Below are 25,520 nucleotides of genomic sequence, written 5' to 3' on the forward strand. Positions count from 1 at the left end.
GATCCTTTAACACCTAATGACAGCTTTACTCCCGTGTGTCCCCTAACACCAAGTAGGTGCTTGATTGTGGAATGAAAGATCAGCTGGACTGCGTTTTCTGGGTAAAAAAAACCACTGTGTGGACATCTAATAAAATTAGTCTTGGCACTGGACTTGGAGAAGGAGTGATATGTTCCGGGTACACATCTAAACAAGGAGGAATACTTCCTTGGGGGTTATAAGCATAAAAACACTCCGTGACCTCACAGTTTTATTGATTTGTGAGGATTATTTTGCTTTTAATCATTCATTGTTAAATAGAGGCTTAGGCCATCTGTCTCTGCCAAGATCTGCCTAGATATGGAAGACTGTATTGTAGAGATACTCTAAAAAAAAAAATTCTAATAAATCTGTTTATACAATTACTCTTCAGGCGTTTCCATAAAACAGTTTTAAGTAAATTTCCTACCAAGTAAACTACACCTTTATCTGTTAATTAAAACTATTTTTGTTGACTGGGTCTCGATGCTCTGGAAGCCTCTGGGAATTGTACTTAGCTATTTTTTCTCTTGAAGATAAGGTAGGAAACCTTGTCAGGTTTAAAAGGTAAACTACAAAACTGTCAGTTTTCTGATATCAAGGTATATTCTTTCAAGAATCAGCATTCCAAATGGCCGATCTAGTTAATTCTCAGTGGTACAAGATAGGGCAAAGGGGACTGGCCGTGTTTGGGCCCTTGGATTTATTTTATTTTATACCAAGTGCTTCTTGGGCATTTCCACCTCATCAATATTCCATAGGTGTAGGCATCATTAACCTCAGTGAAGACTTTGTTACAAGCCATTGGTGGAACTTGTTTTGGCATAATATTGTTCCGTTATTTAAATGCAACAAACCACCTATATCTAAAGTGAATGAACAGAGTTGAGAATTGTTCAGAATACGGAAGGAGAAGGTTTGTGTGACTGGGGCAGCGCTGCTTGCTGGTGCGTGAGCGTGTGTGGGTGTAGGTGTGTGTCTGGCCCCCCCCCCCACACACACAGGTACAATCTGAACGTACGGTAAGAATTTTCCTTGACGTCAGTTTTATTCTTTGAATTGTTCCTTCTTAATCAGATGCAAAATACAGTGAAGAAGCATAAGCAATCATCAATAATGGCTGTATCCACTGTTCAGGGTCAAGTTCAACAACACACGGGTCACTCAATACCTTCAGAGGCTGTAGAGCCTGACTCTGCTCTGGGATTCTTTAAAATGTTTCAGCTGAGAGCGGGGAGGCCTAGGTAGGAGCTGAGTTACACATTTCAGTTTCCTTTATGGGAAAATGCTACGCTACTACTTCATTATAATCCTACTGACCTCTTTCTGGCAAGAGCATTATCAAGATACCCAGCACTGCGTGTCTGAACACCTGTCAGTAGCTCTAGTTTATAAAGGATTATTGGTTAATGACCTTGCAGAGGCAGGCAGTAAGTATTGGTGGTGATTCAGTGTTGGGGGCTGTATGAATGTTTTACTTGGGTGCCTTTCTGTTTTCCATTCTGGGGGCAGATTCTCACGTTCTCCCCACCCCCACCTTTTTAGAGAATCTATGAGCCAAGAAGTAGGGCATTCTCAATTATATAGAGAGAGCATAGACATTCTAGGGATTCTTAGTCAAAATGTAAATTACAGGTTACAGTATAGTTTGAGCGCTTTGAAAGCAAAGTGCATTTGCACTCTGTAAATATTAGTGGTCTCTGTGAGGACCACAAATGTATCAAGGCAGCTTCATCTTGCTGCAGAATTGCAATCTTAAAAAAATAGATTCTTGTTGGATCTAGTAAGTAGACTACAGGGGGCCAGGAAGACTTTCAAGTAAGAGTGTACCTTTAGGAGGGGCTCAAGGTCACAGTTGTCTGCCATCTTTGAGAACGTGTGAATTGTCTCCCAGACACTTTTATTTTGCCCGAGGACTGCAACTGTGTTTGGGCTTCTGCTGACAGCATGCCCCTTTCTGTGCATCAGCACTATTAGAATTGGAGACTGCAGTGCTGCTTGTGGCCTTTAGGATTTAGTCATGGAATGTAAGGAATTTTCAACAGGAAATGTATCTGGCTTTGAAATATTTTCATCTGCTGCCATCCCTTAACCGGCATGCCTTTTGGGTGTCAGCATTTGACTAGAATTTCATCTGGAATGTGTGTGTATGGTTTTCTCTCAAGTGATCCATTTGATGCTGTCCATGTATGGTCCCCGTTATCATTAATAATTGCGTAAGCAGTGTTAGCGGGTTTTGGCAAATGCTCCATTTCATCTACGCACAAGAACATAAAACTCTTATCAGCAATATAACTTAATTTCACTGTACGTTTTGGGTTAGGATGCAGCCACAAGGTCAGCAAGTATACAAGTTGTTTTCAAGAGGCTGGCTTGTGTTGTGGTTGTACTTCTCTGATCTGTCTGCTTTGCGGGTCTTCAGTGACAAATACAATGTCAATGTCAGCTGCTAAGTTCATGGTATCTTATTTTGTTGCCAGAGAAAATCTTACTTATACCCTCCTCTGGTTAATATTCTTAGCCAGTCGCCTATAGAATTTGACCTAGCAGAACATGGCACATGGTAGGTACACAATGAATGGATGGTAGCCACTATTGTGGTTTTTGAAGGTCCTCAAAATATATTTGAATGAAGGGCACCTAGGAATTGAAATATATGGCCCTTATGAGGGTTACTGAGGGACATCGGGTGTCACATTTTAGAGGGTCTCAAACTTGGGCCTACTTGGAGATGACTTCGAAACTGTATAAAGCCTGTGTGTGTGCGCATGTTTGCCTGTGCCATTCTCTTAAACTTAAACTAAAGCAATTTAGAATATTCAGCAAAAACACAGCCAGGTCCATCTTATCCTTAAAATAGCCATGTTCAGTGCTGGACACATAGTAAATACCCAGTAAATATTTGCTAACTAGCTTGGGGCTGAATACCTAGGAAATGGGCAATTTTGACGAATGACTGAAAATGTGAGATTCACCGAAGTTAAGGAAGAGACCCATTTCTCTGAGGAAGTTTATAAGGTGACGGTGTTTGTCTTGGGCTGATCTTTGACCAGGGTGTTTCTCTAATGGCTGTGTTTTGTTGGGATACCTACTAGGTACCAGCCATTGGACTTGGTGCTTGATATCTGTCATCTCTTGAGATCCTGGACTAGTTAGAAATGGAAGACATTTGATACTGGAATGAAAGAATTTTTAATCCAATTTTTCTATCTCCTAATAGGCTGTAAAGGGAATTTCTTACTTGCCATTTGCACTGGTTCTTTACCTGATGCTCATGCCTTTGAGAGGTGTACTTGACCACTCAGCTGGAAAATTGTCAGTCTTCATAGGAACACTCTTTTAGATGCTAGAACATCTGTAGAACAGCCTCTCAAAAATTCCCACCATCTTATCACAAGCCACACAGATGTGCCTCTCATTTTGTAGTATTTTTTTTTTTAATGGTGATGCGTATATGTATACAAAGCGATTCTGGGAGTCTGCTTTGATGATTGATTCAAGACTACTCATCTCAGTTTTGTTTGCTTGATGTGAGCAGCACAAAACATTTATCTTTCTGTACTGACAATAACAGTGGTCAGTATGAAATATTCAAAGGGCACGCAAAGCATTGACTGATAGGGAAATAGTATTTAGCTTGTTGCATTTAGGAAACCAACTCTTAGAAAGGTGGTTAATTCTAGATTTATTTGTACTCAGAGTTTGTAGGGGTGATTTTAGTGAGCGGGATGATCATTAAAGCAAATGGCACAGGTCCGTGTGTTGGACCTGATGGGATGACACCATTGTCCACTGTGTTTTAAAATTATTGATGTAACAGGGATGAATCTCAAAATAATTCCACCAAGCAAAATAAGCCAGATGAAAAGAGCACATACTGTATGATTCCTCTTGTATAGAGTTCTAGCAAAACACACAATGACCTACAGGGAGACAAGGTAGACCGGTGACCGAGGAGAGGGGTCACAGACAGGCACACAAGAATTTTGCGGACAGTGGATATGTCCATTATGTTGACTCTGGTGGTGGTTTCACAACACTTTACTTATGTCAGATCTTAGTAAGCTGTGTGCTTTTTATACAATTAGTATGTGTCGATTATACCCCAATAAATCTGTTAGAAAAAAAATACAAATTTTTGCAACACTTACCCATTATGAGCAAGTCATTGTTTAGAATCTGTTACACCAGACCTCAGGCTCCAAAAAGACATGCTCTTTCTGTTTCGTTTCTGTGTTCTCCAGGCCTAACCTATGAAAGGTCTCTCCATAAGTCCTCACTTAAGTATGATGAATGAGTAAGTAGACACATCTATGTCACGTCGGCCACAGACGGCTCTCGCTTACCATTTGCTCTGTGACCGGTGCTATCTAAAAATACATTATTTTATTAATCTTCACAACACATTTTTTTTTTTTTATTAGAGAGACCATCATTTCACCTCACTTCATAGAAAGGGAAGTAGAGCGTAGAACGGTTAAGTAACATGCCCTAGACCACTGGCTAATGAGTGGAGGGAAAGCTGAAGTCAAGGCTATCTTGATTTAAAGTCTGTGATAACCTCTGCACTTGGACCCTCTGGCATTTCTTCATGGTTTACATGGATTTTTATGAAGCCGTGACGGAGAAATTTGCAAGAATAGAAGACAGTTCCTGTACCTCACCTTCCACACAATGGGAGCTCGGTAAACATTTATAAATGAGTGAATGAACTCAGTGCTGAAAGGTCTTCTTACAGGAAAATCCTCTTCCTTTTGTTTATTTTTGCAGTATTAATAGAGCAAAGTTGTCATATTACACGCGGTTCTGTTTGTACTGCCTAAGACCCGAATGCAATGTGGGGTAGGTAAACAGAAGAAAACCCCTTTGTGGGGAGCATGGGTTTCTGCCAGCGAATGTAGCGGGGGTTCCTGGGGTGGGGGCAAGGAACGCTTCTTCATTGTCACATGTGAGGTTTCATGCCAGGAGGGGAGGAAAAGAGCATAAATTAACATTTTCTTCACAGTTGTATTATTAGGTTCCTCTAAAAGCGAGCTGATTTTTGTACGCCAACATTAAAATTCCAAAAAGGGATTCTAAAATTGTTTGCTTTGTACTTTGACAACATGGTTGGAATACTGGTCCCCCCCGCGCCCCCCACCCCTGGCCCACTGCTTGGTTAGAATGAAATTTAATCATTTTGGTTGCCTTTCTGAAAATACCTACTCTTTTAGGGTAATTGAGGTTTTATGTTATGGTTTTTTTCTTTTCTTTTTTTCTTTCTTTTTTTTTTTAAAAAGAACTGTTATAACATCAAATTTACCTTCAGGGGTGTGTGTGCGCTCACTTGCGTGCATGTGTCTGTTTTAATGTTAGTGGATTAAACTGAAACTGCCAAACTTTCGGAGTTTGGCTTAGTAGGACAAGTTCCCAAATAGTGATGTTTTTTCTCATATACTGGTAGGTGGAGACCGCACTGGGATTTATGTAGGCTACTACTCTTTTCCCTGTAAGTTCCCTTAAAACAACACCACCACCATCACTATCACTACCCAAAAAAAAAAAAAAAAAATGAACTTGGAATGCCTTATTAGCCCCCAGTTTTTAAAAGATTTTATTTGTTTATTTGACAGAGATTGAGAGAGCCCAAGCAAGGGGAGCGGCTGGTAGAGGGAGTGGGAGGAACAGGCTCCCCGCTGAGCAGAGAGCCGGATGTGGGGCTCCACCCCAGGACCCTGAGATCATGAATTGAACTGAAGGCAGATGCTTAACCCACTGAGCCACCCAGCTCGCCCAGCTCCCGCCCTTATTGGTCCCATTTTAAAAAGAAAACATCTTGTGTAAGGAAATGGTAAATAAGGTTGATTTCATCAGACTTATCGTCCACTGACATTCTCCTCTTTGTTTGCTTAGTCACATTAAAGCAATTTATCAAGCCCACATTATGTGCCAAGGTCTGTGTTAGGTGTTGAAGGTAAATGGGGAACACTAATACGTGCTTTCTGCGTTGGTGGAGAGAAGGTGTCCTCTCTGCGTCTGGTTTTGCTTTTGGAGGTATCAGTAGTATCAGAATTGTTAATACGTTTATATTTGTCAGCTCTGCCAAAAATCAGGTTATTTAGGTCAAGTTGCTTAGCCTTTGTGCCCTTGTTTCATATTTCATAAAATGGACATACTAACTGCGTCTCTTACGTGAGTTATAGAACAAATAATGTCCTTCGGGAAAAGACTTAGAAAAATCCATAAAAAATAAGGGAATGATGTAGTGAGTAACCCACTTTCGTAGTGTGCAGGAACGTGTGTGCATGTTGCATGAGATTCGAAGTTGAACTTAATCTATTTTGTTCTTGATTTCTAGGTGATTTCCTTATAACTTGATTTCTCTCGAGATGACTTAAATTAATTATTTCTTTATCTTTGTGTTTGGGATTGAAAATGTGGAAAGTGTTGGCTTTTGGAGTTGGATCATTTGCATTACTGTCTTCCTTGCAAATTAAATTTCTCCAAGATGTATAGGGGTGTTTTTGTTCAAGTACAAGGAAAATGGGCACGGATAGGATTTCTCTTCACTGGCATTGGTGGATCCGTTAGAGATGTTTAGGGAAATCTTCTCTACAGTGTATTGGTGGCGCATAAAAGGAATGCATAATATCTTATAATTAAGCTAATGATCACTAATTTGTGGAGAGTCCTTCTTTGTAATGATATCAAGGAACACTCTGGAGACTGAGGTGGTTATCCTTAATTTCAGTATTACTTGAAAACTTCTAGTTATTGTAGTCCCACAGTTTCCAGGGAAATTTCGTATGCACATAAACTCGCTTGCTCTCATGACTTGCCATTGTTGTGTAGGGCTAAGTGTACTGAATATTGTGATTTTCTGGCCACTTGCAAATCCCTTAAAGGCAAAGATGATGTCAAATTGAAATTTGTATCTCCAGTATTTTGATCAGGGCCTGCTACATGGTTGGACATAGAAACTTTTGGCTCACTTAGTAGAGGGGTCTGTCACCAAGGCTCAAAAACCTCCTCATGTTTTTCTTTCTCTTTCTTCCTTTCCTTTCCTCTCTTTCCCTTTCTTCCTTCCTTCCTTTCCAAGATTTATTTATGTATTTGAGAGAGAGAACGAGTACATGCGTGAGTTAGGGAAGGGGCAGAGGGAGAGAATCCCTCGGTAGGTTCCCTGACAAGCGCAGAGCCTGAAGCATGAAGAATGACGCTTGGAGCTTGATCCCACAACCCATAAAATTCATGACCTGAACCACGATCGCGTGGGACACTTAACCAGCTGAGCCATCCAGGTGCCCCTCTCTTTGTATTTCCTGGTACTTGGCCCGCTTCATCCAGTTGATTTCTAGGTTTTGGCAATCAGGGTCGTGTGGGTGGAAAGAGTTTGCTTGGTCCTTGACCACAGATGGATCTGAGCTTGCATATCTCTTACCAGCTGTGTGACCTTTTTGGTAAGTTGTACATTCTCTGTGTCTTGTTTCTAATTTATGGACCCGAGAAGCCTAATTCCAATAATAATTCGCATAATGATGGCACGTAGTGGGTCCTCTGTGAGGGGTACGTTTCCTGATCTTTTTTTTACCAGTTAACCATCTTCATATTTTTTAAAGTTTTTCTTCACACCTGATTATGGAAATAGCCTCTTAACCGTTTTCCCTGACATTTTTCATTTTTTTTTTTTTTTTTTTGCTTCAGGTCAGCTTAAATATTGCTGCCAGATTAAATACTGACTAATTATTACAGATTAATTAATGCAGATTAATTATTTACTATGCTAGACACTAGGCTTTTTCTGTTGTGTCTGTGGTTTAAAACAAATAACAAAGAACCCATCAGTGCTTTGGACCTACAGAATAAAACTGATTTAGGTTGGTAGTCTGTCACCAAACTTGGTTTTCTAGCCTTCTCTTCCATTTCCCATCACATACTTTACAATCCTTACAAACTGACTACTCTCTTTCTCCTAGTTATTAGGAATTGGGATATCTTCAAGGACCCAGGCTCATACCTATCCTGCCAATCACTTCTTCCCACTCACCACCCTCTTCCCAGTTCAGGAAAGAGCAGAATGGGAATCTGCATTCAAGATAGCAGTGTAGACCTCTCCTAGAAACTGGATCAGATCGTGGGTTGAAGCTTGAACCCAAATGATGCCTTCAATTATTCTGTCTATTCCAAATCTTAATCGGGGGGCATTAGTGCCGTTTGGCAAACCACACCAAAGACTTTTGAAACGGAGAAGCAGAAAGTTTGAGGAGTGCTAAAAACAGATGCTGAACCTCAAGCGTGGAGGGATCCTGCCACATGTAACCCCCATCAGCTCTGTGCTGTCATGGTAGGTTAGAGAAAACCTTTCTTGGAGCTGGGTTGGAAGGTATCTGGGAAGACAGTGGGCAAAGTTGGGTGGCCTGGAGAAAATGGGGTGAAAGTCCCATTCTCCCCACTCCTGCTCCATCACCCAAGCTGGTGATTGATAACGTTTGTCACATTCTCTTAAAATTTACTGTAGTGCATATGCCCCTCCGAATACCTTCCAAATTCACTCTTTCCCAATCAAGCCCAGTTAAGTTGTTTGTATTTATTTTTATTACTGATACATAATCCATTTGTATTACAATAACTATAATGCCCAAACTTCTGTCTTTAATTATCTTTTTTTCTTGCATTTTAGTTAGTTCAGTAAGCCTCTAGCCAGTGCCTGTTGCTTTCAAAGTACTCAACTCAGTGTTGGAGAGCTACGGTAGGAGGCCTGGCTTCCAGGCCTTGAAAAAATTAAGGTCTGCAAACATAGACATGGAACTCTATAAGGAGTTATTTCCCCCCAGAAAGTGCAAGTGAGTGATGAGGCTACAAAGTTTGTCACTGGCCAAAAGATCATGGCCTTGGTGCACTGTATAGGGAGCTTGTGTTTTATCTAATAAGAGTGAGAGCCCACCAAAGGATTTTAACCAGAAGTGTGCCCGGTTTCACACTTGGATTTTAGGAAGGTCACCCTGGGAGTTTTGTGGCAGATGGAGTTAAATGAGGCACTACTAGAAGAAAGGAGACCAGGACTGAGACTGTTACAAAGATCCAAATGGAATGGGGCCAAATGAGCAGATCAGAAGGACCAGAGTCTATGGAGAAAGGTCTGAGAAACAGACAACAGTGATGTGATTCAAAGATGGCTTTACATGTTTGATAAACAAGTGAGGGAAAATGATCAACTTGTTATTAGTCTTTCCTGGATTCTAAGTTTCTTGAGTAGAAGACCTCATCATTTGTCCCTTGGTCTGCCCATCCAGTCATCCATGTACCCAACATCGATTGGGTATAAAGCACAGATACAGGCATTGTGTATAGTGTGGGAGTGTGTGTTTGTAGTACTCTTAACTGCTTATTCTTGCCATAGCCTTTAATGGATATCTTTGTTGTAGTAATGTTTGTTGAATGAGTTTTGTAAAGGTTCTCTTGAAGATCATTTGGAAGCTAGGACTTGGGATGTGATAACATGAGCATACCCTACTCTTCCCCCCCAGCCTCCCTCTCCACCCCCCACCATACATGTTCCCACAGGGAAGTATGGACAAGATGAGGGTTACAAGTTATAAAACCTGGTGTGTATCAAAACACTTCTGTCACTCATATGGCACACCGAGTAGTGACTGAACTTTGGCTCGTGAACTGATAGAAAATTACTAAGAGTTGATTTCCCAAAGAACATACATAACAGATCTCGCATTCCATTTGCTGAACACATGGTTAGAGGATTGAACTTAACATATAAATAGCAGCATGTGGCTGTTTACATTTAAACCTAATTAGTAAAATCAAAACTTCAGTTTTACAATCACAATCACGTTCCAAATGCTCAGTAGGTACAGGTGGCTAGTGGTTTCTGTCTTGAATAGTGTGGTTACAGCCATTCCCATCATCATAGAACGTTCTAGCAAACAGCACTGTCCTGAGGAGTAGGATGTAAGTTAAAAGCATAGATTCTCAAGCTGGACTGCTTGGGCTTGGGATCCAGACATGCCGGGGACTGGTTGAATACAACTTACCTCTGTCTTAACTCCAAGATGAGCAATACGACCTTTTACATACAGCACTGTGAGAATTAAACTAGTGAATTTGTGTGAGATACTTAGAACAGTGCCCAGCCCTGAAGAGGTGTGTTTGCCCTCCTCCTGCTCCTCTGACTTCTTAGTAGGAAATATGTTCCTTGACTACAGAGGGAAAAAGAAATTTACTTTTCTCAGTTTCATAAATATATATATATATATATATATATATTTTTTTTTTTTTCCTTTTTCCTGGAGATGAACTCCTAGCTGTCTTCTGGGGGAAAAAAATATTTTCTCTCCATCAGCCAGCACTCTGCATAGCGTGTGACAGGTAAATAAAGATGTCCGTTAGATGTGGTAGATACAAGGCGTTTGGAGGACGAGTTCGTACAGAGCCTGCATTCGTTCACGCCACAGGTGCATGGGGAGTGCTTCTGAAGAGCAGGGCCCACGCACCTGCCCTAGGGAGCCTCGTTCCCTCTGGCAAGTCCCACCCCTAGGGATGGCTGCTCTTTGTAGAAAACCTGGACGGGCTTTCCTTTACAGGTTTGTTGGGAGACTATCACGGGACATGGCACTGAATTCCCGTTAGCAGATTTATCCTATTTGGGATGTTTTGTTGTGGCAACTTGAGGGCCTTGTATTTGCTTTCATTAGATTCTTTCTTGGACTCTTAAGGCAGTGGCCTTTTCGGCACTGATACGTACAGTTCGGTGTTTGGGGGGAACTTAGCGATGCCAAGCCTTCTATGACTATTGGGAATACCTATGAAGTACTCATACAATTAGATTCTCTTACCTGTGTCCCACTGAGCCATCGATAACTGAGGACGGACTGAGGACTCTGTCTAGGGTTTAAGTGGTGGTGGGGAAGCCACTGACTTTTCTCCTCTTCGTCTCCATTGTTCCTCTGGCTCTTTCCCTGGGAGCACAAAGAAAGGATGGCCTGGCCTGGAGCCCCAAAACAGCGTCCAGTGGCCTGCAGACCGAGAGAGCCGATGTGGTTTTATATTAGCTTTGTGCCTAGTTTGGATTTTAAACAAAATCCAATGCTCTGTCCAGAGGTTTGAGAGCTGGAGGATTTGTTTTCCTTTTGGGGAGACTTTTGTGAATGCTTTCCGCCTCCAGCATCAGACGTGTCACGGTGCTATATTTTGTGTACATGAAGTTTGGTTTCTTTTAGGTCTTGGAGGAGTAAATTCGAAATATTTAATTGTTTCCTGGTTGCGATCTTACGGATACTGGGCCTTTGGATCTGCTTGCCCTGAATAGGAAAACCATCTTTAATGACACCAGGTACTGTCTGTGTCCCACTGTGGGACTCCAAGGGGCCGTGAAACACTTGGGTTTGATATTGGTACCATGTACTATCAGCCACCGGTCTGTTGTGAAATCCTTCTGTTGTCAGATTTGTAGTTTCCTTTTCAGATAATGGAACATCTGATTTCGAGCATGAAGGTACATCTTCCTCAGTTTCTATGACGGAAAGATATTGAGGAGGAGGAGGGAGAAAAGCCAGATACCGGAGACCAGACAAGCTGGCAGGAAATTGCAAACATGGTGGAATTTCCAGCGCCTTCCATGTATTTATTTATTTATTTTTTTTAAGTCCTGGATAATTTAAAAAGTACTCGCTTTTACTTTTGTTTGTTTCTTTGCTTGCAACCACGTCTATCTGCCAACCTTTCTAAAATGTCATGATGTAATTATTTTAACAGGCACTGTATGCTCCTTTATTTGGGGGATATTAACCTTTCTAAACAAAAGGAATGTTAATATACACTGGAGACACAACTAATGGGATTTCATTTTTCTTGTTAGGCAAGAAGCTTGATTTTCTCTCTCTCTCTCTCTCTCTCTTTTTTTTTTTTTTTAACTTCTCGTGAAAGAATGCGGCTAGTGAAGTAATTGCCTTAAGCTAATCCATGATAGCGATTTTAAAACGTGACTTTCCAGATCACTTTTATATGGCTTAGAAAGAATAATGTGATTTTCTTGTTTTTGTTTGCTTTAGCTGAACAGTGTTGAAGGATGATATAAATTCAATGAATTCAAAACAAAGAAAATGCTAATTGGTAATGTGCTGAGTTCTTTTAAGGCATGAAATATAGTGTTTAATTCATAAGCATTGTTTAATTTTATATAGATTTAGTTAATTTTTTGAAAGTTGGTATAGGACAGACTCAGAATAAATTAGCTGGCTAGCCATTTTCTTAAACACTGTGTATTCCTTTTTGCTGTTCAAATATATATGACCCAGATATGTTGTCCTTGCCATGCGAGGATGGTGGTCATAGGATCAGACATGAAGACAGCGTGCTTCTAAGATTCTTACAGGACCCTTCTCGCTCTGCTTCTCTCCCTCCCTCCTTCCTTTCTTCGCCCCCTCCCTTCCATGCTGGGTAGCCACTGAACCATTTTCATGCACTTCCCATATCACCCTCTGACCGACAGTGTACATTCATGATGGGGTAGCTAGCCTCAGAGCTGGTGAGACGATGAAGCAGATTAGAACTGATTGGTCCACGTGGGTGTCAGGCCCATGACTTTGGCCTTATTAAGGAATCTCAGACCCCGAACTGCCCAGCCACACAGTTCTGCCGAAGTATACAGTTTGGATGAAGTATGCGTCACTAATCCCTTTGCTGATGGGGGGCTTAGAACAACGGGGCCCGGCGAGAGAGGAGAGAACACTGTTGAATTGAACCGTGATCTTCTCTGCCAAGCCCTCAAACAGCTTTCCCTTTAAGCAACAGAGATGACAAGTTTTTGCTATTTTGGATTAGTGAGACAGTATAAAATGGTTTCCCTTTCCTTCCAGGCAAAAATACCAACAGAATCTGCCTTTGGAATAAAAGTGCTAATTTCATTTGGTGACTTTCAGACTTGAAATCTGGGCTCGAACGGGAGCTGTGCATTAGTCAGCTGAGACAGTGAGGGTTATTTTTACAGTCCTAATTATTATTTCATGACAGTGATTTACTTTGTGTTGTCTACCGTTTACACCCCCAAACTAGCCATTGTTTGGGGAGTCGAATCACCGTGTTGTTGTGTTCTCTTTCAAAGGCAGATCTTACTATTTTATGGGTGGAGGCACTTTGCTGCAAGAAAAAAGTGCAGTTTATTGAAAAGAGTCTTGCATATGAAATGTAATCTGGATAAATATTCAAAACTAATAGGTTTATATTTTAGTCTTGATTTTTAAAGTATATTTTTCTGACACCATAATCGTCTTACTTTATCTACATTAAACTTCATCTGTTTTACTAGGATGCAGCTAAATTTTTGTTGCTCACATTGAACTTAGGAAGGAGTGACACATATAGTTAACAAATAAATATGAAATGAAATTTAATATAACCCCTTGATGCGTAAAGGAAGATGAGTGGAAGACAGAGTTGATTGCATGTCTAGAAGCATATCTGCCTGATTTATGCTCTAATTTTAGTACTGAGTTTCCTTTGTAATAGTAAAATGTCACATTAGCATGTCCCTTTTAATAATCTAATATGCTACCAGTGACAATAAACACATGCATCGAGTCTAGCTCAGGGTGTCTCAAACTTCAGAGGCCTGTGACCCTTCCCAGTGTAGTTAAATTGCCCAGATGACCCTCCTGTCATATATTTTTAATTGTAAAGCACTTGAAATTAATCATGTTTTATTTCTTTTTAAATAAGCACCTCAAGATCAGTGGTGAGCAGTTTTGCTCAAGGCACTTATCCACTCTTAAAGGAAATTAAAGATCAGAAGGGGCCCTGAGTCTCTGTGGCTCCAGAGCCATATACATGGGGGAAAACCGAGCAGGCAAGAACTGCATTTACTGCTAGTCTCCACACCCTCTTGCCCGCACACCCGGGGAAAGTTGGCATCAGTGAATATAACAAAGTAAAAGTGTTTAGAATTGTTCCCGCAGATCTTCAAGTGGTCCTAGCCTGAGATTTCAAGCATCTTCACGAAGGCCAGGGTTTTCTACAATTTGTATGGTAACTGAGTGCCTTTAATTTAAACTGCACTGAGCTAATCTTTAGGAGAATTGGAATCTGCCTCTGAACTAATTATGATTTACAGAAATTGATAATTTGTCTTCTGCATGTGTCTGCAGGAAGAAATTACTATTACATTTGATTAACGAATGACAGATTTCAGCCCTGTGATTTACCATCTTTATTAGCAAACTTAGAAAACTTCTAATAGTCCTCTTTGCACACAAATCAACTTTATTCTGGTAAAGTTTACCTGGAAATGACAGACATGTGTGGTTTTCGAACGACCTGCCTTACCTGCAACAAATAAATCTTGGTGTGGTTTGTCTTCTCAATCTTCAAGCACAACCTAAGCGCTGAAACGGATTTCCCATGATACTTGGAACTTAATAATATGTAATTAACTTCCAAAAATGAATGCTCCATTCTCCTGAATACATTCCTGAAGAATTTCCTCAAAATATGTATAATTGCATAAAAGGAAGGAGAGCATTATATTAACCTTAGTTTTCATGCACCCCTCTGCAAATGTTTTCCTTTCTCTTTGAACAGGTTATAGTTGTGTGGAATGGACAGTACTTTTGGTGTGAGCTGAGCTGTGATATATTATTGACAGTGTGAGTGATTCTGAAACCCACTTTGGATATACATAACTGAGATGTAAAACCATTGTAGCGTGGCAGGGAGAGGAAGGGCATTATATTTTCTTCCCATGAGTAATGTGGTACGGTTTTAAAAAATATTTTATTTGTACGTGTTTTTATATAGTTGAAAAAAAAATAATCCTCCAGTACTCAACAGCCTAGTAGAATTGTCACCCTGGTTAAAAATGCCCTTTCGTATTTTTGTGTCGGGAGAATCTTATCTTCTTGCATATCAAAAAGGAAAGTTGAACTATTAGCCTTGTAAAGACCCAGAGGTAAAGTTTAATTTTATAATGACATGAAATAAATGTTCTATTATCTAAGTAATAGTTCACCAAAAAGTCTGAAATGGCCTTTCTCAAGGATGCAGCGTGCGTGTGATGCTAATATTAAAATGGGCCTGCCAGGTTGAGTGATGGGTGGTGCTAATAACTCCAAATGGGGAGATGAAAACAGCATCGCACACACCTGCTCTTTGCCCTCTGTAGTCCCGCTCCCTTACTGAATGGGCGAGTCTCTTGGTGAGACAGTGGAATGAATCACCAAGAGGTGTGGGCCTCAGGCCCTCTGCATGGCGAGGAAGCTGGACATTCTGTGTGTAGGAGGTCTGAGGTTCGTCCTTGACCTTCAACTTGAAGTTTAGATCATTAACAGCAGTCTGTCCTGGGCAGTTGTATTGGCAGTGAGGACTGTTTTATTCACACACACACCCCCTTAGTTCTTTGGTGTGCTGCATTGCAAATGCACCTTTGGATGCTCATGTTGTTAAAATGCCCTCCTTTTCAATCTGTCTCTGACTTTTTCAATAAATCAACAGGTATTTCTTTCTTGACAATATGGTATTCTTCAGAAGGGCCATACTCCATCTCATTGGGTAGAAAGAATTAATTCAGGCCATTCCCTAGCAGGTTGCTAGAAACAGTCATTGTTCTTGACTGGAATGATTTAACAAAAACAAAACAAAAAGCTAGTAACTGAATTGTGGGACAAGCCCTCTGCCACACATGAGGTATTCTGGGGGCATTCCTTCTCTGTTTGGCCCAGTCTAGGCCTTTCCCTGGCATTTATTTATCCCAAAAAAGCCAGGGAAAAGTTGAGTTCCAAAAAGCTTTCTCTTATTCACCCTAATGGAAAAAGCTTTATGAAAGATCTCTCAACAGTAGGTCCCTAAAATTATTTAGAGTTAGTTTTATAATGTATCGGGAAGTTTTACCCCTGTGCGTTACTCTAATTCTGTATTGCTTATTCTCACATTGATATATCCTCATGTTGACATTCCTTCACATAATAATAATAATAATATAACACAATATAACAATATCTAGAGCATGGTATAGCAAGCACATAACTGGTGAATATGAGTCAGGCCATGTAGCGAATGGAGATTTGGGATTAAAAGGCTGCCAGGGATGGCGCCTAACTGCCTGTGGGTATTTGCTGAGAACCACATCTGCTGTTCCCAGTACAAGTGGCAAGCTGTGGCTCTCCGAGAAGCAGACCTTTTAAAAATAGGAGGCCTCCCATGAACGGAAGGGTCCATTAGGGATTGTCTGGTTTCAGTGGTCATGATCAAGAGATAACATAATTGAATGACTAGGTCGACATGGTCCAAAAAAAGACCATCTGGAGAACCTCGTGAAAATGACAATTTCAGCTTGTGTTTTCAGAGAAACCAGTAGCTGTGGGTACCTTTCCCTGTGTAACTTAGAATAAAAAAAAAAAAAAAAGGAAATGCAAACTAAAATAATTGAGTGATGGAATGCTTGCATATCTGGGAGGCGAAGCAAGAGGGTTCCTGGTTGGGTAAGGAGCACCACGGTTAAGCTCTGACGAATGGCACCCCTGCCCCTCGCCTCTGTCAACAAAAGTGCTTCCTGGAAACGAACAATAAAGCATGCGGGATGTAAACATCAGCAACTTAAGTGCTTGCCAGCTCAGTTGTTAGGAATAGAGGTAAAGCGAAAGATTAAAGACAGCTTGACAAAATCCTACACACCATCCAGCTGGGCCTTGCGCATTATGAAATGTGGTAGGACAGAATGAGGGTGTTTAAAAAAACTTACTGCTATTATGCAGCTGGAGGGCACTGGGCTGAGTTGGGAATATGCCAAGAGGCCTTGTGCTGCTTCTGTAGATAAACTTGCAGGACTTTAGCTTTCAACTCCATCCAGTCCTTTCTGTCAGATTCTCTTAACCTTGTCCTGTCCCTTGCTGAGCACTGACATTTTCAGAGCAGAGGAAAATCATGGCAAATTTATGTATGAGGATGGGGATGTCTCTGTGTATCTCTGGACTCTGCTTCTAAGTGTTTGCGCTCTTTTGATTAGTTCTTCCCTTGGTTTTTTTTTGTAGTCTCAGAAGAGCTCAGAACCCAGTGCTGGTTAGGAGTCACATTTAGAGTCCCGTGTTCTCCTGTCTGCGTGGTGGCGGGAGGTCCTTCCCGGCGCTTCTGCGGGAGAGCCTCAGGCCCTCCTGAGGACCCGAGGGGCCCCAGAGCAGGGCACACCACTGCAGAACCGCCTAAGCCTGTTTGTGTCAGTTTAATTTATTGGGAGTTTTGTCTAAGATTTTGTTAGGTGAAAGGATGTTAAAACTGAGAAGTCTCTGAAAAGCTCCTATGTTGGAGGATTGTGATTCAGGCCAAGTTGTAGAGGCTTTTGAACACCTGACCAAGGGGAAGCTCTCTTTATTTTACCCATAAACAGGTGACAGGGAGCCACTAAGGGTGATGAGCTGGAGAGAGAGCAGGAGACCAAGAGAAGGATGGGCTGGAGAGGTTTGTACCAGAGTCTGGTTACAGGGCTCTGTGGCTAGACCAGTCGTGGCACAAGCAACAGTTTGTATTGGAGTGACGGGAGAAGTCATGGTCAACACAACGGGGCACCAAGGATGGGAGTTGGGTTTCATCTTGCATCCCAGCTCCCAGTCATTGGCTAGGGCCCCTGGAGTGTCGGGATGAGGATTGTGAAGTTCTCTCTGGTCTCTGTGGGAGGCGTTCTGTGGTCACTCAGTGATGTCTCTCATGCATGAAAGGATGGAGGATGGCGGCATCTCTTCTGTGGGTGTGTTGCCCCAGGACTCATCATCTACAATGCAATCGGATGTGTTAGAATTAGTGACACACCGAAGGTGGAAAATGAGGGTGTCAGATGAATGCTTGGTGACTGATACTTACGCCTGGCTGAGCAGACTTAGATAAGTGCCAAGTGAAGAAGAAATATCTAGTAAACAGAGCCATGACATTGAAGGATGGGATTGAGATCAGGGCCAGAGCTTTGGACTGTAGATGATTCGCATAGATGCGATAGTTGACTTGGCTCTTGCAGTTGGCTAGGGGTGAGAAGCAGGAGAAGACTGGGGCGACTTTGTAGAGGTCAGCTGGAGTTGATATGTCCGTGTTGGTGGTGAACTCTGAATGTGGACATGTTTACAACTTGAGTTATGTTGCCAGACAAGACCGAGAAGTGAATCTGGCATAAGTCGTTGGAAGCGGGTGAGTATTTGGAATGCTCTGTCTGAACAGCATTTAAAGTTTACCCAAACTCCATTGATGCTTTTTGTATTTTAAAGTGTTACCTAGACTCTATATTGTTTATTATTGGGTAGGTTTCAGGGTTGGCGTGAATAAAAGGTCTCTTCTTTGCGATCTCGAGATGATATAGAATAAGGATGCTAGAAGAAATTCAGTCTGAACTTCTGTTACAGAAGGAAAAACACAGAACTCAGGGAAGGTCAAAAACACGTTAAGGTTTTGCCCAACACCACAGAGAAAGTAGGTAGTACAGTTGGGTTTGAGACTCAGGTCTTGTGACTTTTCTTCTAAATGCTTTCTTTGTTACTCTATCCTGGCTTTTCTAGAATATATAGGATACAGATGAGAACTTTACGTATAAAAATAAAGGATTAATGATGTACGTAATCTGATGGAATAATTTAGAGAGATGAAGATACAGCACTTCCCAGCTTTTTGCCCTTCACGTTTTGCTGTTTCGTTCATATGTTCATAAATATATTTAAACCATTCTTGAATATTTAGGTCATTTCTAGTCGTTTGCTCTTTTAAGTAGGAAAAGACAGTTAAAGGTAGCTAGACTACCTAGGCTTAAATCTAGGGTTTACCATTTCTTACTTAGGGGATTTTTGGTCACGTTCTTAAACTCCGTGCCCCAGTTTCCTTATCTCTAAATTGGGGTTGATAATAGTGCTTACCTCAGAGGGTTCGTGTGAGGGTTCCATGGGGATGATGGGAAGGGAAAGTATTGAGAACGTGCTTTGGTGCCTGGCAGTTTTTATCTAGGAAGAGAGCAGATTTTGGAGTCAGATCTTTTGGGTTCAGAGTCCAGCCCCAACTCTTACTAGTTGTTTGACCTTGGATTCACCTTACCTTCTCTGAGCTTAGATGATAATATCTACCTTCCAGGGCAGCTACGAGAATTAAGTAAGCTAAGACAAAGTGCTTGACTTAAAATATGGACACAGTACATGATAATTGTTTTTATTATTACCTCATAATCATTACAGTTATGAATAATGCTATAATGAACATCCGTACACATAAGCCTTTGTATGTCTTTATGAATGTTACCTTAGGGTAACTTCTTAGAAGTGGAATTACTATGCCTCCTCTTAACTTTCTAAAATGTCTTTAATAAAGTTTTCTTTACATAAAAAAAAAATGACACTTTCATTTAGCTTATTGTAGGTGCAATTTACCAATCTAGGCATAGTGGGTTATACAAGGCTGGATATTCCCTTACCTGTCATGAGCTCATAATCTGGTGTGAGAAATAAGAGATAAAGGGTAACCACAACAGAGTATACAACATGACGCATGTCTTTGAAAAGGAGCGGAGTCCTAGGGAAACTGCAGTTGGAGAGGTTAATTTTGGCTAAGGGAAATCAAAGGCGTCACAAAAGAGATGACAGAAGTGGATATTGAGGATGCTAGTATGTTGATAGTTGGGGAGAGGGAAGGTTATTGACACGGCCTCGTAGGATTGTTTCTGTCTTTGGGGCCATAGAGTTTAAGCACGTGTACTAGCCATTGGCTTTGAAGACTTTGGACACTAGTAAGGAGCTTAGCTTCTCTCTACTCACTCTTCTCCACCTAGATTCTCTTCGTCTTCCTTTAGTCTCCTTCAGGAGACAGTCAATTTTCTTTGGATTTCCTAGATTCTCTTAGAAACCTGATAGTACATCATGTATTACTTAAGACTGATTCAGGCCAGAATATACCGGCAACGTGTTAGTGCTCCACATTGGAACTCAGTTTCTGGGTTCTATATGATTACTTTAATCTGACTTCTCTGAAGAAATGTTAATCTCTTGTTAGAGTACGATAGCAAGGCTTTGCAAGTATAGATATTTAATGTAGGCACAATTCTTAAGTTAAAGCCTTTTTAGCTGTTACTTATTTTTCGGTGACAGTTATGACAAAAGGCTGGCATAATTTATTTCTGCTTTGTAGATGGGCATAACTGGGGATCTTCTATACTAGCTAGGCATTTTTTTATGAATTCATAAAGTTTCAATCTAGACCATTGAATTAGATGTTAAAGCATTTATGTTGACAAGCAAGAAGTAAATCGTATTATGATCCAGTTTGTATAATAATGTGCAACCCAATCGGCAAAGTTCGTGTCGGTAATTTCGCATTGCTCCGAGACTCAAGTTACACATATAAGAGTTGACAGTCATTTCAGCATGTGTTAGCCTTGAACTTCAGAAGGTAAAGGAGTTCTGCTACTTCATTTCTGTTCAAAAACAGTCAAAAATTGTGGAAGAAAGGATCCTCCTATAATTCTCTGCCTCACACTGGTAAATACACAGTCAAACTGAATCCACCATTAACCAATGCTGTGAGCTGTATAGGTTGGCTTGTTTCCTTAAAGCTTTCATGTGACAAATTTATAATTTCATGTTATTTCTAGGTCAACAGTTAGATTAATGTTTTATCTCCTGAGCAAAAGCACAGGGTTTCTTTGTAAACTTTGTTATCTTACTCAAATTGAAAATTGCAAAACAAAGAATTTCCTTGCTCTCACATTCCTCAGTGGAGAGCTTTGTTTATACAGAGGTTATCTTGTGGTTTATTTTATATTCTATTTTACTCTAAATTTTCTGCAGGTGGAATAAGTATTCTCTTTAAGGCTTTCAAGTCTTATTAATTAAAGCTAGTTAGTTGTCATCACTGATCATTTACTAGCTTTTATTTATTTTTTGCTTTGTTAGAGCCCAGCAGGAGGCCTCTTAATTGATCAGAATACAAGCCTGTCCTGCTCCCTAAGATCTACCAAGTGCCTAATACAGAAAAATCCTCCAGAAATATTGGCTGAATGAATAAGTGATAGTTTCTGACCTGGGAGAGTATAAATCTAAAAAAAAGTACTTTGGAGCATGCAGATATCTCCATCAGTCTGAAAGCTGGTAACATTGGACATTTTCTATTTGACTAGTATGACTTTTTTTCTCTTTTCCTTTCTTTTCTTTTTTGTAAGTACTGATATGTTATCTGTTCTTAAGAAGGCATGGGGACTCGTATTAATGTTATTTTTTTAAATAAATTGCATTTTACAGGCTTCATACCACTGTTTTCTTCTATTTGCCTGATTGAAATTTTATTTTGTTCTATGACTCTCAGACAATGGGAAATTTGATTTTCAATAGATCCCATGATACCGTATGTATTATGATTGTTTTTTTTTTTTTCCTTTCCACAACTCTGCCCTGAAATCCTATTACATTTCAGTGGCTATGTTAACCTCATCATTAAAAACTCTTTTGTCTAGCCAGTTCTAGCTGTTAGAGAGTTCTTAGAAAGACACATTGTAAAAGGGACTGTCATAAAGGGCTTTGCACCTCTTCCCAGGAACAGTGCAACTTGCGTTTGTTGTAAGATAATCCTAGATATGACCCAAATGCCATAAAAGCAAAAATGCAACCATAACTCTATATATTATTTTATCTTTGTTTTTAGTCAATAAACATTTGAGATATGTCAGATACTAATCTTAAGTAATCACTACGCGCCAGAGAATTTTTCAGTCATTGAGGAGGGAGAAAGACCCCATCTGAGTGGACTCAGGAAGAACCATGTGTGAAGCCAGCCAGGGTTCTGCAGACACATGGGAGCACTGCTGTTATGGCAACTGGGTAGTGTGGAATCCCATTTTTATCATATGGAGAACCTTGGCTTGGGATGGCAGAGCAGACCTCATTGTTGGAAATACAGATAAAACTTAGAGTACTTAGAGGGATTAAGATTTTTTTTCTGTATCGCCTTTTAATTAAAATATTATGACTCTTAGTTGGATTGGATGGGTAGCAGACTGCGGAGGGATCCGTGCCCGAGTTCTCTAGTAAAAGCTTCCACGCACTTTCTGTGTGTGGTGGAGTGAAAGGAAGCACGTTCTCTCAGATGATGCTTGAGAGACTTACCAAATGAGAGTTGCCCAACTGGCTACTGACTTTGGGTCTAATGCTCTTTTCCTCCACTTCCTTCTACGCTGATATGAGCCAGCTGCTTGAACGGCCATATGTCACTGAATAATTAAAGATGTTAAAAATGAAAACTGAATTCTGAAGTAAAATTAGGGATGAGGTGAAAGGTAAGAGCAGCCTCTGAAGCAGGGGTGACAGAAGCTCCATGAAACTGTGATTAGATTTGTTTGCTTTTAGTCAATAATCTTCCTCAGATGGTCAGAAAGATGGACCCCAACCTCTTGAAATCAGTCAGTATCAGATTTTAGGAAGAGGCCATCACTCGTAGTCAACTCCCCGCTCTACTTTATGCCAAGGAAAGATTGAGGAATCTGGATGTTCGGCGAGAAAGCAGAGTGAGACGTAATTGTGTGGTATTTAAGGAGAGTTGCGCCGTGGCACAGACCAGAGGAGGGATGCTGTGACCAATTATGGCAGCAGGCGGAGACCGAGGTTCCTGCACAGCGTGACTCCTGCTCGGGAACAGCTGCCATTGGTCACTAGGAACCTTCAAAGGGCTTAAGTGATTATGGTAGCTGAAAGCATGTTGGGTTCAAGGATTTATAAAATTCTCTAAAAGAACGATGAATTCAAGGTTAAACAGAGAGAATGCACTAGTATGTGCCTAGATAATAGGGGTTCTTTAAATCTTTCCCCAAATGGTAATTTCTCTAAAAGTTGAGACCTAAACATTAGGTAGTTGAGTGTCAGGCAAATATTTAAACAGTTTGAATGAATTGATTGCATCCTAGCCCTACTACTTACTAGCTGTGTAACCTTAGGCAATTACTTAAATTTTTCTGTGACTTAATTTTCTCATCTATAAAACACAGTTAAGAATGGGTCCTACCTCTTAGGGTTATTGTGAGTGTGAAACGAGTTCACCTAAGTGCTTAGAATAGTGTCGGGCTGATAGGAACGAGGTACGTGGGTTAGTGGCGATGATGGCGGTGTCCGTGTTATCCTCCCCCCCCCACCTCCTTCCTCCAGTATTTGTACAAGTGTGAGCTTTCTCCCAGTTTAGCCATTCACTCCTCAGGAGGACCATTCTTCCAGATCTGTGATTTATAACCCAAGATATTACAATGCACTCATGGCTGGTCGGTGTACACCTACCTAAGCTCTATGCTTACGTTATTCCCAACCAATCTCTTGAAGCAGGACTTCCAAGTTCACCCTCAATTCAGTAATGGTAATTATTTTCCCCAGTTATCCCTGAGCTGATTTATTACCAGAAACACCAGGATGACCCTCTTAGAACATGTTTATCTGTTACAAGTTCCTTAAGAAATAGATTTTTAATAGATCATTATCACAGCTCCATGGAGTGTTACGTACATTTGTGGGCATTTTGCTTATATATAGTATCGCGTTAGAAGTTGTAGGGAAGAAGAAGGCAAAAAGAAATTACAGCTTTGGTGGGAGGATGCAACAAATGCCCGTGGAAGGCTGAGTGGCATTCAGAAAGAACATGAGTAAAGAGCCAAGGGGGGTAAGGATAAGGAGACAGAATGCCCGCCTCCAGTCCTGCGGGAGGAGTTCAGAGATGTATGAAAGGCAGGTCCTCACAAGACAGTTGGTGTTAAGAAATAATTGAATAGCAAGTTTGGTAAGCTAGAAAGAGAAACAATTGTATGGAAGGAATGAAATTCATTAGCTGCGAGGTTGAATGTCTCCAGCACATCAAATTAACTTTATGTTTTAGGCATTGATGCCACCAACTCAGTCTCAACAGGAAGCTAACAAACTGGAGAACATCATCAAGGCTCTGGTCGCATGGTGCCGATCAAAGCTCTGGCCCTGGAAATCTCTGGAAAAAGGGCAGGAACCAAGAGCTTCCCCATCAAGTCAGTCAAGCTTGGACAAACTTGGTTTTAAACTCAGCTACTTACTAGTTGTATTAGTGCACAAGTTCACTCTCTGCACCTCGGTGGCCTCATCTGTAAAATGTTGGTAATACGAAGGAGGTATCTTTGAAATTTGAGGACTAAGATGGAGAATATATATAAAAGTCTTAGAAATTCAAACACATGGGATACCTGGCTGGCTCAGTCAGAACAGCGTACGACTCTTGACATTGGGCTCATGAGTTTGAGCCCCACATTGAATGTAGGGATTACTTTAAAATAATAATAATAATAACTTAAATTCAAACATATAGTGTAAGTGAATACTTAGTGATAATAATATTAACAACATAGTGTTGCAACCAAATAGAGGAACTTCCATTTTTATCCCCTATATGGAGATGCCATGTAAAATATTAACTATTTAGTGCTCTGCTTTTTAAGAGAAAGTTGAAAAAACACTTGTACGCTTAGTAGTCACCTCACTACTGTGAAATGATAGCGCTTCTAGTTAAGGTTTTGAGAGCTCTAGCAATCCTTCTATAAAAGGACAAATCGTGAGCATATACTTCGGTAGAGGACTTAAATTTGATGTCTGTGGAATTTGTGTTTTGGTCCCAATTACTATATTTAAAAATTTTAAGAACAGAAGCCAAAAGATTAGGTCAATGAGAAAACTGAACAGGGCCTTAACCAAGTGCTTTGAGAATAAAGGTTTTCCTGAGGGCCCTGGGTGGCTCAGTTGTTAGGCATCTTCCTTCAGCTCGGATCATGATCCCAGAGTCCTGGGATCGAGTCCCTCATCAGGCCCTCCGCTCAGTGGGGAACTGCTTATCCCTCTCCTACCCTCCTGCTTATGTTCCTTCTCTCCCTGTCTCTTTCTCTCTGTCAAATAAATAAATAGAATCTTTAAATATACAAAGAAAGAAAGAAAGAAAGGTTGGTTGGTTTTCCTGACCCAGGAACCCTATACCTCCTTTTCCTCCAAATCTGCACTTGGTGTTATTTTTAAATGTGGACACAAATCCATTTCAATTTTCCATGCAATGTAACATACTGGGAAGAATACAGACCCAACAAAACCCCAAGATCAATTTCCTCTGTGCCGTTTGCTAACTTGTGTGATCTTAAGTAAATGATTTCATATTCTTGACTCTTACTTTCTATAAGATGGGGCAAGTTAAGGTGCTTACCCTATGTATTTCCCAAGTATTTAGGACCGATTAAAATACTTTTATTTTTATATTTGAAAATCTTTGATGGAGTCCGAAGTATGATTCTCAAAGTGCGGTCGATGGGTACCTGGGGATCTCCCAAGATTCTTTCAGGGAATGCATGAAATGGAAACTCTTCTCATAGTACTGAGATGTCCTTTGCTTTTTTCAGTGTGTTTCCACTGGTGACATAAAATTGTTGGTACCTTAGCCTGAATTAAGTCAGTTGGCACCAAATTGTCCTAGAAATTGTGTTCCGTGTACTTGGAATAAGGCCCTGATGAAGCAGTAGAAACTGTTCA

At 40.7% G+C, this 25,520-nt stretch overlaps 1 protein-coding gene across 9 annotated transcripts in view; it reads left to right on the forward strand.

Annotated features, from left to right (window-relative positions):
* The window catches only part of CADM1 (cell adhesion molecule 1), a 324,876-nt gene that overhangs the window by 136,414 nt on the left and 162,942 nt on the right, over nt 1-25,520 (forward strand). Inside the window, exon 1 of one of the 9 annotated variants that reach the window (XM_013054881.2) lies at nt 11,176-11,344. The exons of the other annotated variants lie outside the window; for them this stretch is intronic. Coding sequence (XP_012910335.1) covers nt 11,335-11,344 — 10 coding nt within the window. The 5' untranslated portion in view covers nt 11,176-11,334. Of the gene's footprint in view, nt 1-11,175; nt 11,345-25,520 lie in introns of those variants that run through there. 9 annotated transcript variants of the gene reach the window in all.

This window comes from Mustela putorius, unplaced genomic scaffold, assembly GCF_011764305.1.
Source record: "Mustela putorius furo isolate JIRA1106 unplaced genomic scaffold, ASM1176430v1.1 tig00000460_pilon_pilon_pilon, whole genome shotgun sequence".
NCBI classification, from domain to species: domain Eukaryota; kingdom Metazoa; phylum Chordata; class Mammalia; order Carnivora; family Mustelidae; genus Mustela; species Mustela putorius.